Source organism: Mesocricetus auratus, unplaced genomic scaffold (genome assembly GCF_017639785.1).
Source record: "Mesocricetus auratus isolate SY011 unplaced genomic scaffold, BCM_Maur_2.0 Super-Scaffold_100007, whole genome shotgun sequence".
Taxonomy (NCBI): Eukaryota; Metazoa; Chordata; class Mammalia; order Rodentia; family Cricetidae; genus Mesocricetus; species Mesocricetus auratus.
The window spans coordinates 49,765,696-49,779,723 of NW_024429191.1; the positions used below are offsets into that span (position 1 = coordinate 49,765,696).

A 14,028-nucleotide genomic window follows, 5' to 3' on the forward strand; every position below is an offset into this window, starting at 1 on the left:
TGGTATGTGCAGATATGTGCTGTTCTCTAGAACTTATTGGCCAGCCAGCTTAGGTTTAGTGAGAGACCCTGTCTTTGAAATTTAGGTGGAATTAAAGTAGAGAGTAATTAAGGAAGACACCCAATGTTGACCTCTGAATTCCACATACATGCTGTGGTACACATACATCATATACATAATATTGCTTAATACTCAAACACACTGCGCTCACTTACTTGCTCATACACACACACACCTGGGGTGGGGTGTCTCTACCCAAGCTAGAGAGTCTTCTCTTGACCAGAAGGAATTTTCCTTTGGTAGTCTTTTACTGCTACTCTGTCATGGCCACATTGGGAAGAACAAAGATGTCAAGTGATACCTCTCCCTATGTCCATCTTCATGCTCCTAACAAGAGGGTTAAACTTAAAGGCAAGAGATGTGCACAGATAGCTAAGCCATTTCTGTCAAGTTGTGGACCCACCTATCATTGTCTTTGCTCTTGTCTTACCATAAGGTGGTTTGACATATCAGAACTGGGTAGAATCTGTTTCTTGGTGAGCTCTCTCTGGCTGGTACCAGGGTGGATTTGTTTCTTTCTCCCAGCATAAGGCTTCTAAGAAATTCCATTTCCCTGTGGTACAGTGTTTCATGAGTCTGGTAGTCAAAGGGAGGATCATGTGTGTCTTTGCAGGATGTTTGCTAGGCTAGGTACAGACTGAGAGTGATCATAAGGTACAACCAACTAGCCCAAAGAAAATAAAGCCAATAATGTTTACTCAAAGTTTGTACATGACCTGCCTGCCTGCTTTCCAGATTCGGCTTCTCATCACCCACCTTGGGAGATATTCTTTAACTCTTTCGCTGACCTACCTATTCCTCCTACTCATGTGTTCCTTCAAACTTGTACTGTTCACTAAGCCACTTTCGTCATAGCACCATTTCACACTGAAGGTAGTTTTGGCTTTAACTAAACTTTTCTCTTCACCATAAGCACTTAATATTAAAAATCAGCAGAAAACTGGGCATGGTGACATATGCCATTAATCCCATCACTGGGAAAGCAGAGGCAGGAAGGTCTCTTGAGTTCAAGTCCATCCTGGTTTACATAGTAAGCTCCAGGTCAGCCAGGGCACGGATCCTCTTTCTTGGGTTGCACTGATGGAGTGGTGTGGAAGCTTGAGACAGGATCTCATGTTGCTCAGGCTGGCTTTAGTTTTCTATCTACTTGAGGCTTGCTTGATCTCTGGATCCTATGCACGGGCCTCCTGGGTGCTGGGATTATGGGCATTTGGTAAATGAAACCTTAGATCCTTTTGAAGACTTGCAGCCTGGGGCTGCCCAGCTGTTCACTTGCTCCTGGACTTGAATGTTGTATATACAGTGAGTGTAAGGAAAGATGGAGATACTGCCTTTTCCTTTCTTCTGTAGAATACTTGTTCTGTTTGGCATAGGTCTTGCTTGTGTCAGCCAATTCTACTGAACCATAGAATCTGGTCCCACTATGTTCTGGGAGACAAGAAACTGAATTATTTTTGAATTGCTTTTAGGAACAGTAGAGGATGAGCTCCCATGCTTGTCTTATTGCCTGACATTTGCTGAATATATAGAAAGACTGCAAATAAAAAAATGGGGTAGGACTGGTGGGATGTGAGATGAGTCTGCAGGGGAAGATGCTTGGCCTTAATATGGTACCTGGAACCCCTGTAAACAAGGAAGCAAAGAACAGACTCCACAAATTTGTCCTCTGGTCTCCACACATGTCCACATCACAATAAATAAGTGTATAACATATAAGTTATTAGCTGTGTGTGTCTGTGTTTAGAAGTTTTACATAGTTTTATTACATACTCCCCCATCCTCAAATATCATTTATTTGACTTTGTTTTTCTCTGATGTGTTTGTTACTAAACTGCATTACCTTCCTATCTGTGATTAGCATCTGTTTCTGTTTTAGGCGGTTCTGATGCAGTCACGTGAACAGGTTTCAGAAGAGCTGGTGAGGTTACAGAAAGACAATGACAGCCTCCAAGGAAAGCATAGCTTGCATGTGTCATTACAGCTAGCAGAAGACTTCATCCTCCCAGATACTGTGGAGGTAAAGTATTTGTCACATCTTCAAAAGAACAACAAAAAAAAGTGTACTTTTTGAAATGGTTGTAAGTTCCTTTAAAAAAAACTTCTGACTTAGTCCTTAAAGATTGGCCTCACTAATAGCCTGGTTGGCCAGAAATGAACTGTAGACTAGGCCCTTTGCCTCTGCCTGGCTTTTTTATTTTTGTCTTGTGTTAGTTTTCAAGATAGGGTCTCACTGTGTTGCACTGACTGTTCTGGAACTCATGATGTAGATCAGGCTGGCCTGTAACACACAGATAGCCACCTGCTTCTGCCTCCTAAGTACCAGGATTAAAGGCATGCACCACTACACCTGGCCCTTCATTAGTTTTTAAAGATTTTAATTTTGTTTGTGTGTTTGCCAGGTTTGTGGCTTCTGAGAAAGCCAGAAGAAGACATTGCATTGACTGGAACTAGAGTTATAGGCACTTGTGAACCTGGATTCTGGGAGCTGAGCTCCGGTCCTTTATATTAGCTGAGAATGTACTTAACCTCTGAGCATCTCCCCAGCCCCTTTTTGGCTACTTTTGCCTTAAAATCTGCTTGTCAAATAAATGTAGTTTGGATGAAAAGTGTGTGCCACCATGACTGGTATTTTGATTTTAAAAGATGGCATTGCTGGATTTGTAATTTTGGTTGGAAGTTATTTGGAATATATTAGTCCATGCTCTCCTGGCCTTTATGGTTTCTGTTGAGAAGTCTGCTCTTACTCTAATAGATTTGCCTTTGTAAAGTTGGCACTTTCTTCATGGGGCTGGGGAGGACCTGGGTTGGAGCCACAGACTGTTTCTTTTCTCTACTTTGCCTTTCAGTTTCCCCATGCTTTTTCATTGTCCTCTCCCCCTTCTTGATTGGTGATGCCCTTTCTCTTTTGGAATATGGCCTGTCACTTGTTACCCATCTCCTCATCCCCCCAGAGGAATGGAGGAAGGTTCTGTTTCACCATTTTACATCAGAAGAACCATTAAACTGTTTTGTTTTTCCCTCTGAACTTGGGACTCGAAGTCAGAGGTAGGTGGATTTCTGTGAGTTTGAGGCCAGCCATGACCACATATTGAGACTCTGCCTCAAAAAAAAAAAAAAAAAACCTTTTTAAAACTGTGCCACTATTTTCTCTTCTCAGGAGCATGGCTGATGTCTACATCCTTGTTATTTCACTTTGGATTATAGTCATCATAGTGGACAGGAAATGGTATCTCATTATGGTTTCAGTTTGCATTTCCCTAACGCCTGGAGGCATTAAGCATCTTCTCATGCACTAATGTGTGATTTCTGTATCTTCCTGGAGAAATTCCCAGACCTGTTGCTCACTTTAAAACTGGATTGTTTGTCTTATTGCCTTGTATTACTTCTCCATACGTTCTAACCAATCCATGGTTTGCAAGTATTTTCTTCCGATCTATAGGCTGTCTTTTTAACTTTTTAGTGGGTTATTTGAGATACAATTTCATTTTTAATTTTGATGAAGCCAGTTTATATTTGTTATTCTTCTGTTGCTTGTGCATTCAGTGTTGGACCTCCACTGCCAAATTCAAGATCTATGCTTTGCCATGTAGGACCAGATGTAGAACAAGTCATACTTAAGCTCACCTAGCTGGTTATTTGTGATATTTGCTTTGGTGGGTAGAATTTAAAGAATTATATCACACTCACCATCTTTTTGTCTGTAAACATGGTATTCTTCTGTGGTAGGGAAATGCTATAACTATCTTTCAACATTAAAAAAAAACCCAACTTTTTATTAAGCTTATAAGCCTGAAACTCAATGTTGACTAGGTAAAAACAAGATTTCTTAGAACAATTTTCAAAACAAGAGAATGTTATTTTTGAGATCTTCTTCTTCCTCCTCTCTCCCCCTTTCCCTATCTCTTTTTCCCCCTCCCCCTTCCCTTCCCCCTCCCTTCTTTTTTCCAAAACAGGGTTTCTCTGTGTAGCAGCTTTGTAGACCAGGCTGGCCTTGAACTCACAGAGATCCGCCTGCCTCTGCCTCCTGAGTGCTGGGATTAAAGGCGCACATCACCATGCCAGCTGCTGCTCCTGCTGTTGCTGCTTCCTCCTTCTTCTCCCTTCTCTTCCTCTTCTTCTTTCCAGTTTATTTCTCCAAGTTTTTTTTCTCTTTGTTCTTCTGTCTTTGTGAAGTCACCTCTTTATATTGGGCTGTGTAGGGTGTACCAGGCCAGCCTGGGCAGCACAGTAAGCCCCATCCCCCAAAAATAGGTAAATGTAATTAAATAGAAAGCTATTTGGGGATGCCAATTTAGATGTGATTTAGTTTCCAGAAGACTTAAAGTTTGGGGGAAAAGCCAGATACGGTGTCATATTCCTGTAATCCAGCACTTGGGAGGCAAAGGCAGGTGGAGCTCTGTGAGTTGAGGCCAGCTTCTCTCAACAAGAAAAATGGGGGGAGGGTATATAAGTAAGGTAAGTTAAATATATTTTATTCTGAGTTTACACTTGTTCCTGAGTTTTTCTTTTTTTATCTTAATGAAAGTATTCTTCTTAGTGAATTTCATGTGGAAAGTTACGTAACATTTTATTTTATTTTCTGCTCATAAGACAACTTTGAGGGAAAATGTAGTTCACAATATAACTTTTTTGGCCATTTGAATGTTAATATGCAAAGGCATGTGCTTTCAGAACACTGTTTTTGTTGTGTGATGTTTTACTCTATGGCCTTTTTGAGGAGCCCATCACCTGACTCTCAAATAAATCACACACAGAGTCTTATTATTACTTATGAATGCCTGACCTTAGCTTGGCTTGTTGCTTGCCAGCTTTTCTTAAATTAACTCATCTACCTTTTACCTCTGGGCTTTTCCTTTTCTATTTCTGTATACCTTTCTTTCCTTCTTACTCCATGTCTTCCTGAGTAGCTGGGTGGCTGGCTGCTGATATTCTCCTCTCCTTGTTCTCTCATTTCTCCTATTTATACTCTCCACCTTCCAGGCCCACCTATCCTGGCTTCTGCCTTGCTATTTGTCATTCAGCTCTTTATTAGGACCATCAGGTGCTTTAGACAGGCAAAGAATCACAGCTTCGCAAAGTTAAACGAATGTAGCATAAACAAAAGTCACATACCTTAAAATAATATTCTACCACACTTTGTGGTCATTGAAATTCACGGTCTAAATATTTGAATCATTTGAAACATAATCTTCAGCTTCTCTCACCTTCACAAATCCAGTAACTTCTTGTGTACTGAATGTAGGTGCTCCGGGAACTGGTGTTGAAATATCGAGAGAACATTGTTCACGTGCGGACAGCAGCAGACCACATGGAAGAGAAGCTGAAGGCTGAAATACTCTTCCTAAAAGAGCAGATTCAAGCAGAACAGTGTTTAAAAGAAAACCTTGAAGAGACTCTACAGTTGGAAATAGAAAACTGCAAGGAGGAAATAGGTGAAGAAAAATGTAGTTTGGGGGCTGGGGGTGTAGCTTTGCTTGCCTGGGCACAGGAAGATCAGAAGTTCAAGGCTAGCCAGGACTACAGGAGACTGTGTCAAAAAGCAAGCTAACAAAAAGTGATTCATCAGTAAATAACACTGAGAATAATGTATTGGCCATGGATGTGGAAATCAGAAGTATAGGAAAAAATACTTGTCCTAGGAGTTTAGATGTACATTAACTATGAACCCCCCTCCTCAAATCCTTTGTACTTTTATGGGCTCTGATGGTAATGGAGCCAAAGGTCACCGGGTAGCAGGGTCAGATGGGCAGCATTTCCTTACAGAACTTTTTTGCTAACAGCAGAAATTTACCACACAGTGTGCATGTATAGTTGGCCTTTCCCTGAGCTTTGTTTTAATGTCAGTTCTCTGGGATAGTTTGAGAGAGGGCACATTCCTATAAAGTGTTATCTCTGACTCCTCTGGGGACATTTTAAGGAAAAACAATGAAAAAATAATAAATGATTGCTAATATTTCTCCCTTTTGTTCTAGCTTCCATTTCTAGTCTAAAAGCTGAATTAGAAAGAATAAAAGTTGAAAAGGGACAGGTGAGTCACAAGTTTAAAATTAATTCTACCAACACGTAGTGGTTACTTATTAAATCCTGTGCTAGAACAAAGAAATGAAGATAGCTTTTAAGAAACTCTGCCTAGTGGGAACACAATGGGTAGTGATGGAGAATGTACATTGAGAACTTGCTATGTGCTGGGCAGAGTACAGATGTAGCCTGGCATGGTCACTGCATGACTGCTGCATTGCAAGAATGGGTACAGTTGCACCCACAGGACATGATATTTATTTACTAACTGCCCCTGCTACTCCCTAGCCTCTGGGTACTGAATCAAAAGATCTTTGGCTTCCAGTGCTGCTCCACTTGTAACGCTGGCTGTGCCTTGTTTTTCATTCTCTCTCTCTCTCTCTCTCTCTCTCTCTCTCTCTCTCTCTCTCTCTCTCTCTCTCTCTCTCTCTCTCTCTCTCTCTCTCTCTCTCTCTCTCTCTCTCTCTCTCTCTCTCTCTCTCTCTCTCTCTCTCTCTCTCTCTCTCTCTCTCTCTCTTTTTTTTTTCAAGACAGGATTTCTCTGTATTGTTTTGTAGGCTGTCCTGGAACTCACTCTAGACGAGGCTGGCCTTGAACTCACAGAGATCCACCTGCCTCTGCCTCCTGAGTGCTGGGATTAAAGGTGTGCACCACCAATGCCCAGTTTGTTTTTCATTCTTTACTCCAGTCTCCTCCTGTTTTACTTGAGTGCCTCTTCCACCTCCCTAAACTTGAAGCAACAACTTCCATCTTCGCTCTCTTTCCCCTAAACTGCACCATTCATGACTAACAGGGTTCTTTTTGTTTTTTTTTCCAGACAGGGTTTCTCTGTATTGTTTTGGAGGCTGTCCTGGAACTCACTCTGTAGACCAGGCTGGCCTCAAACTCACAGAGATCCACCTGTCTCTGCCTCCCGAGTGCTGGGATTAAAGGCGTGCGCCACCAACACCCGCAACAGTGTTCTTTAGTTGGCTTCCAACCCTTACTCTTATCCCCTAACTCCTTTTCTTTTTTTAAAGAAAGGTGACTTTTTTTTTAATGTACATTGATATATTGCCTGCGTGTGTGTGAGTGTGTTGGGTTCTCTGGAACTGGAGTTACAGACACTTGTGAGCTGCCATGTGGATGCTGGGAATTGAACCTGGGTTCTCTAGAATAGCAGCCAGTGCTCTTAACCGCTGAGTCATCTCTCCAGCATCCCCTTAACTTTTCTTTTGCTGCCCTCATTCAATTATTGCCCAGTTCTGGATTAGGCCTGTTGTTTCAAGAAGCCAATACTCCCAAAATTGGTGGTTTCTCATGCCTTAGCTACCATGGATTCCAATATTTCTAAGACATGTCTCTTTCCCTTCTTCCATTCGTCACAACCTCACTTGTTTCCTAAGAGGCCTCCAGACTAGAGCCTGTTTCAGTTCATCTCTGTATTGAAGCCAGGCTGTCTGAGTCTTTTTGAAGTCTTCAGCAGTTGAGGACAAGTCCATAGGCCTTTGTGCAGAAGTCTCTCACCTCAGGGGTCTCAAGACTCCAAGATCCACAGCCCCATACTGCTGCAGGCAGCCAGAGCTTACTTAAGCCCTTGGGCAGGGCAGCCAATCTGTTTTTGGAACATCACGTATTTTCTTTACCTTGTCACCCTTTCCTTCCCCTGCAAAAACATTAATCGATTCTGGCAATGCAAAGAGAGGAAAAAGGAGAACCACAGGTTCAGGCCTGCCTGTTACACAGCTCAAAACCAGCCTGAACAACAATAACAAAAGGAGTTGGAGGTGGAGATGAGTGATAGTATACTTACCTATCCTGTGAGATCCTGAGTTCAATCCCAATACTAAAAGCAAAAGTCACTCATTGTCTCTTCTAGAAAATATTGTCCAATTTTTCTTCCTGAATTAATGCTGCTCCCTTTGTGTTGATATGCATTCATTGTTTCCATGTCTATTTCTCCTGACTTCTCAGTTTCAGGCCTTAGAATCAGAATATGGTGGGTACATAATAAATTGGTAAAGACCAGGTTTGGAAGAACGAGAAGAACCTATACTCTGAAGCTTGAGAAGAGTATTCCAGGCACAGCCAAGTCTGAGCAAGCCTGAGTCTGAGCACAGTATTCTGGGTTACAGACACCTCTAGATAGTGTTTGTGTAGCCTTCAAAGTTTCTATGAGTTTCAGTTTTCCCTTTTGATTCCCTTTTCACAGTTGGAATCTACATTAAGAGAGAAGTCACAACAACTTGAGAGTCTCCAAGAAATAAAGGTTAATTTAGAGGAGCAGTTAAAGAAAGAAAATGCTGCCAAGGTAATTATGTTTATTGGTTATTTAATTTAAAAAACAAGGCTAAGGCATGGTAGTGAACACCTTTAATCCCAGCACTAGGGAAGCAGAGGCAGGTAGATCTCTGTGAGTTCAAGGCCAGCCTGGTCTACATAGTGAGACCCTTTCTCAAGCAAACAAAAATTACAAAAAGCAAGGGGGCTAGAGAGATGGCTTAGTGATTAAGAGCACTGGTACTCTTGGAGGACCTACATATTGTATTACAACCATTTTTAAAAAATCTAGTCACAGGGGGATCCAGTGCTTTCTTCTGGCCTCATGGGCATTGAAGGCATATGTATACACAAAACACCCATACACATGCATTTTTAAAAATTAAAGTCCAGGCATTGGTGGCACACACCTTTAATCCCAGCACTCGGGAGGCAGAGGCAGGCGGATCTCTGTGAGTTTGAGGCCGGGCTGGACCGACAGCCTCCAAAACAATACAGAGAAACCCTGTCTCGTAAAACCAAAAAAAAAAAAAAAAAAAAGAATGTAGGAATTCATCATACCTATTTAGAAAAAACACAATTTTGCTGTTTTGCAGTTATATTCTGAAAATTGGTTCTTCTAACAACTTGCAAAAAGATGAGAATTTAACGTCCCTAGAGTTAGTTGGGGTAAATCTTCCCTCTGCCAGTTCTGGGGTCTTAGGTTATAGACTTTATTGGCTTCAAGTACTTGGTAAGAAACATTGAACCTGGAGCTGGAGAGATGGTTCAGGGTTAGTAGTAGTTAAGAATACTGGCTACTTTTGCACTGAAGTAGTATTCAGTTCCCAGCTTGCATATGGTGGCTCACAACAGTCTGTAACTCCAATTCCAGATTTGGTATAATTTTCTGGCAAACACATTGTGCACATACACATATGCACACAATTACTTATACATACAAAATGCAATAGCCATACATTGAGCCTAACTTGGGCAGTGCTCTATTAGAAACATTTCTCTAAGCTGGGTGTTGGCCTGCCTGCAGTTCCTGTTACTGAAGGCTAAGGTAGGAAGATTGTTAGTTCAAAGGCCTTAAAAAGGCTATCAAGTAGCTTAAGGCCTGATTTGACAACTTAGTTGAACCATTTCAAAGAGAAGTTAAAAAGTTGCTGTGGGGCCTGGGGAACAGATATAGTTTAGTGGTAGACTGCTTGCCTAGCATGTGTAAAGCCCTAGGTTCAAACTCCAGAGATGAAGGAGAGGTTGCTTTGAAAAACATTACTCTATCCCACCCCCATATCAAATGCTAAGATTGCCTTGAAGCAGATTTCCAGGCTATCCTGAGTCTGTATAGAATAAAAATGCATGTGGCTGACTATGGGAGACATTGCCTGGACATGGTCTTAGTAAGCTACATTGGTGGTCAGTTGATTTTTGTTTTTAGAAAAATGCTCCCATGATTTTCAGTAAGAAAGGCTGTTGCTGGCTGGGGCTGAATAGCCCATATTAACTAGATGTTTGATCTAGTAATTGTCAGAGGAAATTCTAAGTGTGTGGCCATGTTGCTGTGTGACAGCTGTTGACCTCAGGAGCAAGGGACACAGCACTTTGAATACATTTCTTATCCTTGTCTTATACCTAGAGCAAGTGACCTACCCAACTGGCATTGTTACCTTATGGAAAGAGAGAATGGGTGGGAGGAAACAGAGCAGCAGGTAAAGGTGCTTGCTGCCCAGCTGGATAACGGGCATTTCGTCCTTGGGGCCCACACAGCGGAAGGAGAGAATCAGCTTTCTTAAGGTTGTCCTCCTGGTTCCCACCTGTGAGTGCTTCCCTCTCCACCCTACCCCATACAAGTAAAAGCACAATCTGTAATCCTACAAAAAAGATGGAGGCAGGTGGATCAGAAATTCAAGCTCATGTTCAGCTACAGTGGAGCAAGTTCGGGGGCTAGTTTGGGCTATAAGAGACCCTGTGTTAAATAAAGGTGGGAACCAGTGAGGCAGCTAGAGGTACTTACCACCAAGCTTGAGTTTAATCTGTGGGACCCACGTGGTAAAAGGAGAGCTGACTCCTACAGCTTGTCCTGTGACCTCAACTTGTGTGCTGTAGCATGAACACCCTCCCCCAATCAGTAGAAAAATAGAAATGTAGTTTGAAAAGGTTAATGGGAAGGACTGTATGAGCTGGGGCTGTGGGAATGCACAGAAGCTCAGACTATGGACCAATGGCTAGGGAGCCTTCATAGGACTGGCCTCGGCCCTCTCATATGTGTGATGGTCATGTGGCTTGGTCTACTTGTGGGACTCCTGACAGTGCGAGTGGGGCCTGTCCCTAACACTTTGGCCACTGTTCCTAATGTTGGGTTTCCTTGCCCAGTCTTAATACAAGGAGAGGAGCTTAGTCCTACTTCAATTTGATGTGTCATGCTTTGTTGGCACCCATGGGAGGCCTACCCTTTTCTGAATAGAGGTGGAGGAGGGTGAACTGGGGTAGGGGATCAGAGGGGAGGAGGGGGTAAGCTGCAGTTGGGATGAAAAATAAATGAAAAAATGTGATTAATAAAAATAAAAAGATTAATGGAATATGGAGGTATTATTATTCAGGTCTCTGCTCTAGTAGCAGGAAGAGTTGGAGATATAGCTTGGTGGTGTAGAGGCTTGTTCACCACCAAGCTGTGGCCCTGGGTTCAATCCTTAGTACAAAAAAGAAGAAAAGCTTACAGCTTCCTTGTAGTCAGTAACTAAAGTTCCTAAGGAATTTTAGGAACTCTGGCTATCTATTTTGAATTAATCTTCATTCAAAACTTGTATTTTTTAGGCTACTGTTGAACAGCTCATGTTTGAAGAGAAGAACAAAGCTCAGAGGTTGCAGACAGAATTAGATGTCAGTGAACAAGTCCAGAGAGATTTTGTAAAACTTTCTCAGACTCTTCAGGTGAGGTGTTTGGGGAGCTACCCTGGCACTCTGTGGGAGGGGGCACCAGTGTAGCTGGAGATTTCCGACTGACTCTGATGTCTGCTTAGTACTCAAGCAGGAGCATGGTCTGTTACAGACTTGGCCTCCTTCTCCTTTCTCTTCTTCCTTGCCAATTTTGTCTCGAGAGTATAAATGGGATGGGCACTGAGGGGGCACTAGCAGGGCAGAGGGATACCAGTCTTACATAGACTGAATTTGGTGGATTTTCAAAGAATGTTTTTTTTTCCCTTCTTTTCTTTGAAGAGCCTAATCTGGTGAATTAATCTGCTGCATGTCAACTAAAATGGTCAAAGTAGAGGGAACATAGGTAGGGCATCACCTGCACTCATCACGGCTTTGTTTCTCCAGGTGCAGTTAGAGAGGATTCGGCAAGCAGACTCCTTGGAGAGAATTCGGGCAATTCTGAACGATACCAAATTGACAGACATTAACCAGCTACCTGAGACATGACACCCTGGTAGCAGGATTCTAACCTGCATTTTGGGTTTTTAACTCATCTTTAGAATAACATTAATTATTATTTAACTCTTATTGGAAGAAGTCACAGCAAAAGGAAGATTGGAGAAATGCAAATCTGGAGGGAGAAGGCTGCTGTGCACAAGGACAGTCAACAGATGTTTCTAAGGGAACACTAATGGGACACCGGACTCGATTCCAACAGGTGTGGGATCAGATTTGGTGGCCAGAAAAGTGCTGTTTCCTTGCCTGCTTTCTCTAATATGGATTCTGGAACACATTTCCTGACATGAAAGCAACTTCCCCATAGTGTTTGGAACTGTTTTCTGTTCATACAAACTGGGAGAGAGGCTTCTTTTTTCTGTTGTCTAGGGCTCATCAGTAGCAGTGTTCAGCTAGCAGAAAGGTGTAGTGTGCTGTATGAGTATTTTATATTAAAATATGAAGTGTGAGAGCAGGCCATTGGCTGGTGACTGTATCTTCCTGGCTCAGTGCATTTTTTTTTTCTTTTTACCATTTTATCTTCTATTGGAAGACCTTAAATGCTACTGAAATTTGCCTGAGAATTACAGGACCATGGCAAATAAAACAGCAATTCAACAAAATTAGGAGAATCTGAATACTTGGCTGAGGCCATATATATATTGGAAGTTGAATTTAAAGGAAAAAAGCACAAGAAACCTTGGAAGCACTTTTTCTGCACACCAGGATGAACTTCCTGGGCCCACAGGTCCCAGGGCAAAGGAGAACTGGCACCATCTACCCTTTCGAAGTGTTTTATTAGTTACTGGATCAGTGGAAAAAATAATATTAATAAAACAAGCTATCTCTGACATCTAGTACACATGTATAAATCTGCTTATTTTCAGCCTGCCTCAGAGCCATACTATTTAAAGTGTCACATATAGAATGGTGATGGTTTACAGATCTTTGTATTTTTGTTTTACAGTTTAGATCTACAGTATAAATGACTATGCTTACAGTGAAGCTGGGGATACTTAACTAGTTCAGAATCTGCTTCACTTTTTCCAATACTTGAGGTTCCTTTCCTATGTGGAGAAGCAGCCAGTGGATCAGGCTGTTAATCCCAAACAGCTTTATGAAATGGTACAGAGATCAGATTGTGCTCGTGTACTACCTACCAGCTGTAGACTACCCTGAGAGCAGCCGGTGGACAGCTAGCTGTGTTACTTAACTCGTGGTTTGAATGTCAAAATGTTTTCAAGTGAGTGGTGTTGACTTACAGCCAGTACCCAAAAGAACCTTACAGAATGAGAGAACTAGACTTTTTGGGCTTACTTTATCAATTCATAGCATAAATGGGCCTTATAGTAATGAGTCATTATGAGTTTGCCTTCAAGGTCTTTGCTGTTTTCTTTCATAAGACAGATAAGACCTATATTACCCTATCCCATGGGTTATTTTTTTATAGTCTTGTGTTTATGATTATGAATTGCGGAAATAGTGTTAAAGGCTTGCCAATGCATGGAAACAATTGGCTTAAAGTCCCCTTGTACACAGTACTACTTGGTTTAAAAGAAACATAGTATCCTCCATTGAGTTAAAGGAACTTTATTAATTATGTGATTAACTTAGTTTTTTTTTCTGAAACTAGTTCTAGGGCTCCAAGCTAATTTGTTTTGGATCACTGTTGGCCACACTGAATGGGTAATTCATAAATCATTCTTAACTGTCACCCCAGTGCACTGTTCTCCTGAGACCAAGCATCTTACAGACCCCTTGCTCCACAAGTTGGGGATTGAGCAATAAAGATATCATGATTAGGGGACTGTTTACAGAGTCTGCACTTGTGGCAAATGCAAACTGCTGGAATCCACTCAATTGAGAAACACACCCTAGAGGAACAGAAACTGAAACACTAGTTTTCCACAACTTGTCTGTAGTATGAAATAAACTGCTGCTACACCACCAGGTAGAAAACAGTTCTTTAAACTTAAGTTTTCTGCATAAATGAGGTCTGGTTTAGAAGGTAGAATTCACCATGAAAGATCAGTCTGGTTTCATACATGTTCCAGTGCTGCATTCAGTCTGTGTAGACTTGTTCTCTTGCATGTCTAACCTGGCTTACCTTTTAACCCTTATCACGTGGCTTTTAATTGACAGACACTTGGATGTTTCTAGACAGGTACATTCTTACCTTTCAGAATTCAATTTGACAGGTATGAAAAGATGATCTACAGCTGAGGACAAAATGTATATGGCAGAACACATTTTTTTTTCCTTTAAGGTGCTAGAATTTGCACCTCCTACCCA

General features: G+C 41.8%; 1 protein-coding gene across 2 annotated transcripts in view; it reads left to right on the forward strand.

The window, feature by feature from the left end:
* Window positions 1-12,593, forward strand: part of Rabep1 (rabaptin, RAB GTPase binding effector protein 1) — an 80,794-nt gene extending 68,201 nt beyond the window's left edge. The window contains exons 13-18 of one of the 2 annotated variants that reach the window (XM_005067459.4): window positions 1,937-2,077; window positions 5,303-5,492; window positions 6,033-6,088; window positions 8,270-8,368; window positions 11,140-11,256; window positions 11,647-12,593. In XM_005067459.4, coding sequence (XP_005067516.2) covers window positions 1,937-2,077; window positions 5,303-5,492; window positions 6,033-6,088; window positions 8,270-8,368; window positions 11,140-11,256; window positions 11,647-11,748 — 705 coding nt within the window. In that variant the 3' untranslated portion in view covers window positions 11,749-12,593. Of the gene's footprint in view, window positions 1-1,936; window positions 2,078-2,459; window positions 2,667-5,302; window positions 5,493-6,032; window positions 6,089-8,269; window positions 8,369-11,139; window positions 11,257-11,646 lie in introns of those variants that run through there. The other variant, XM_013111611.3, reaches the window with a different exon arrangement.
* The last annotated feature ends 1,435 nt before the right edge of the window (window positions 12,594-14,028 follow it).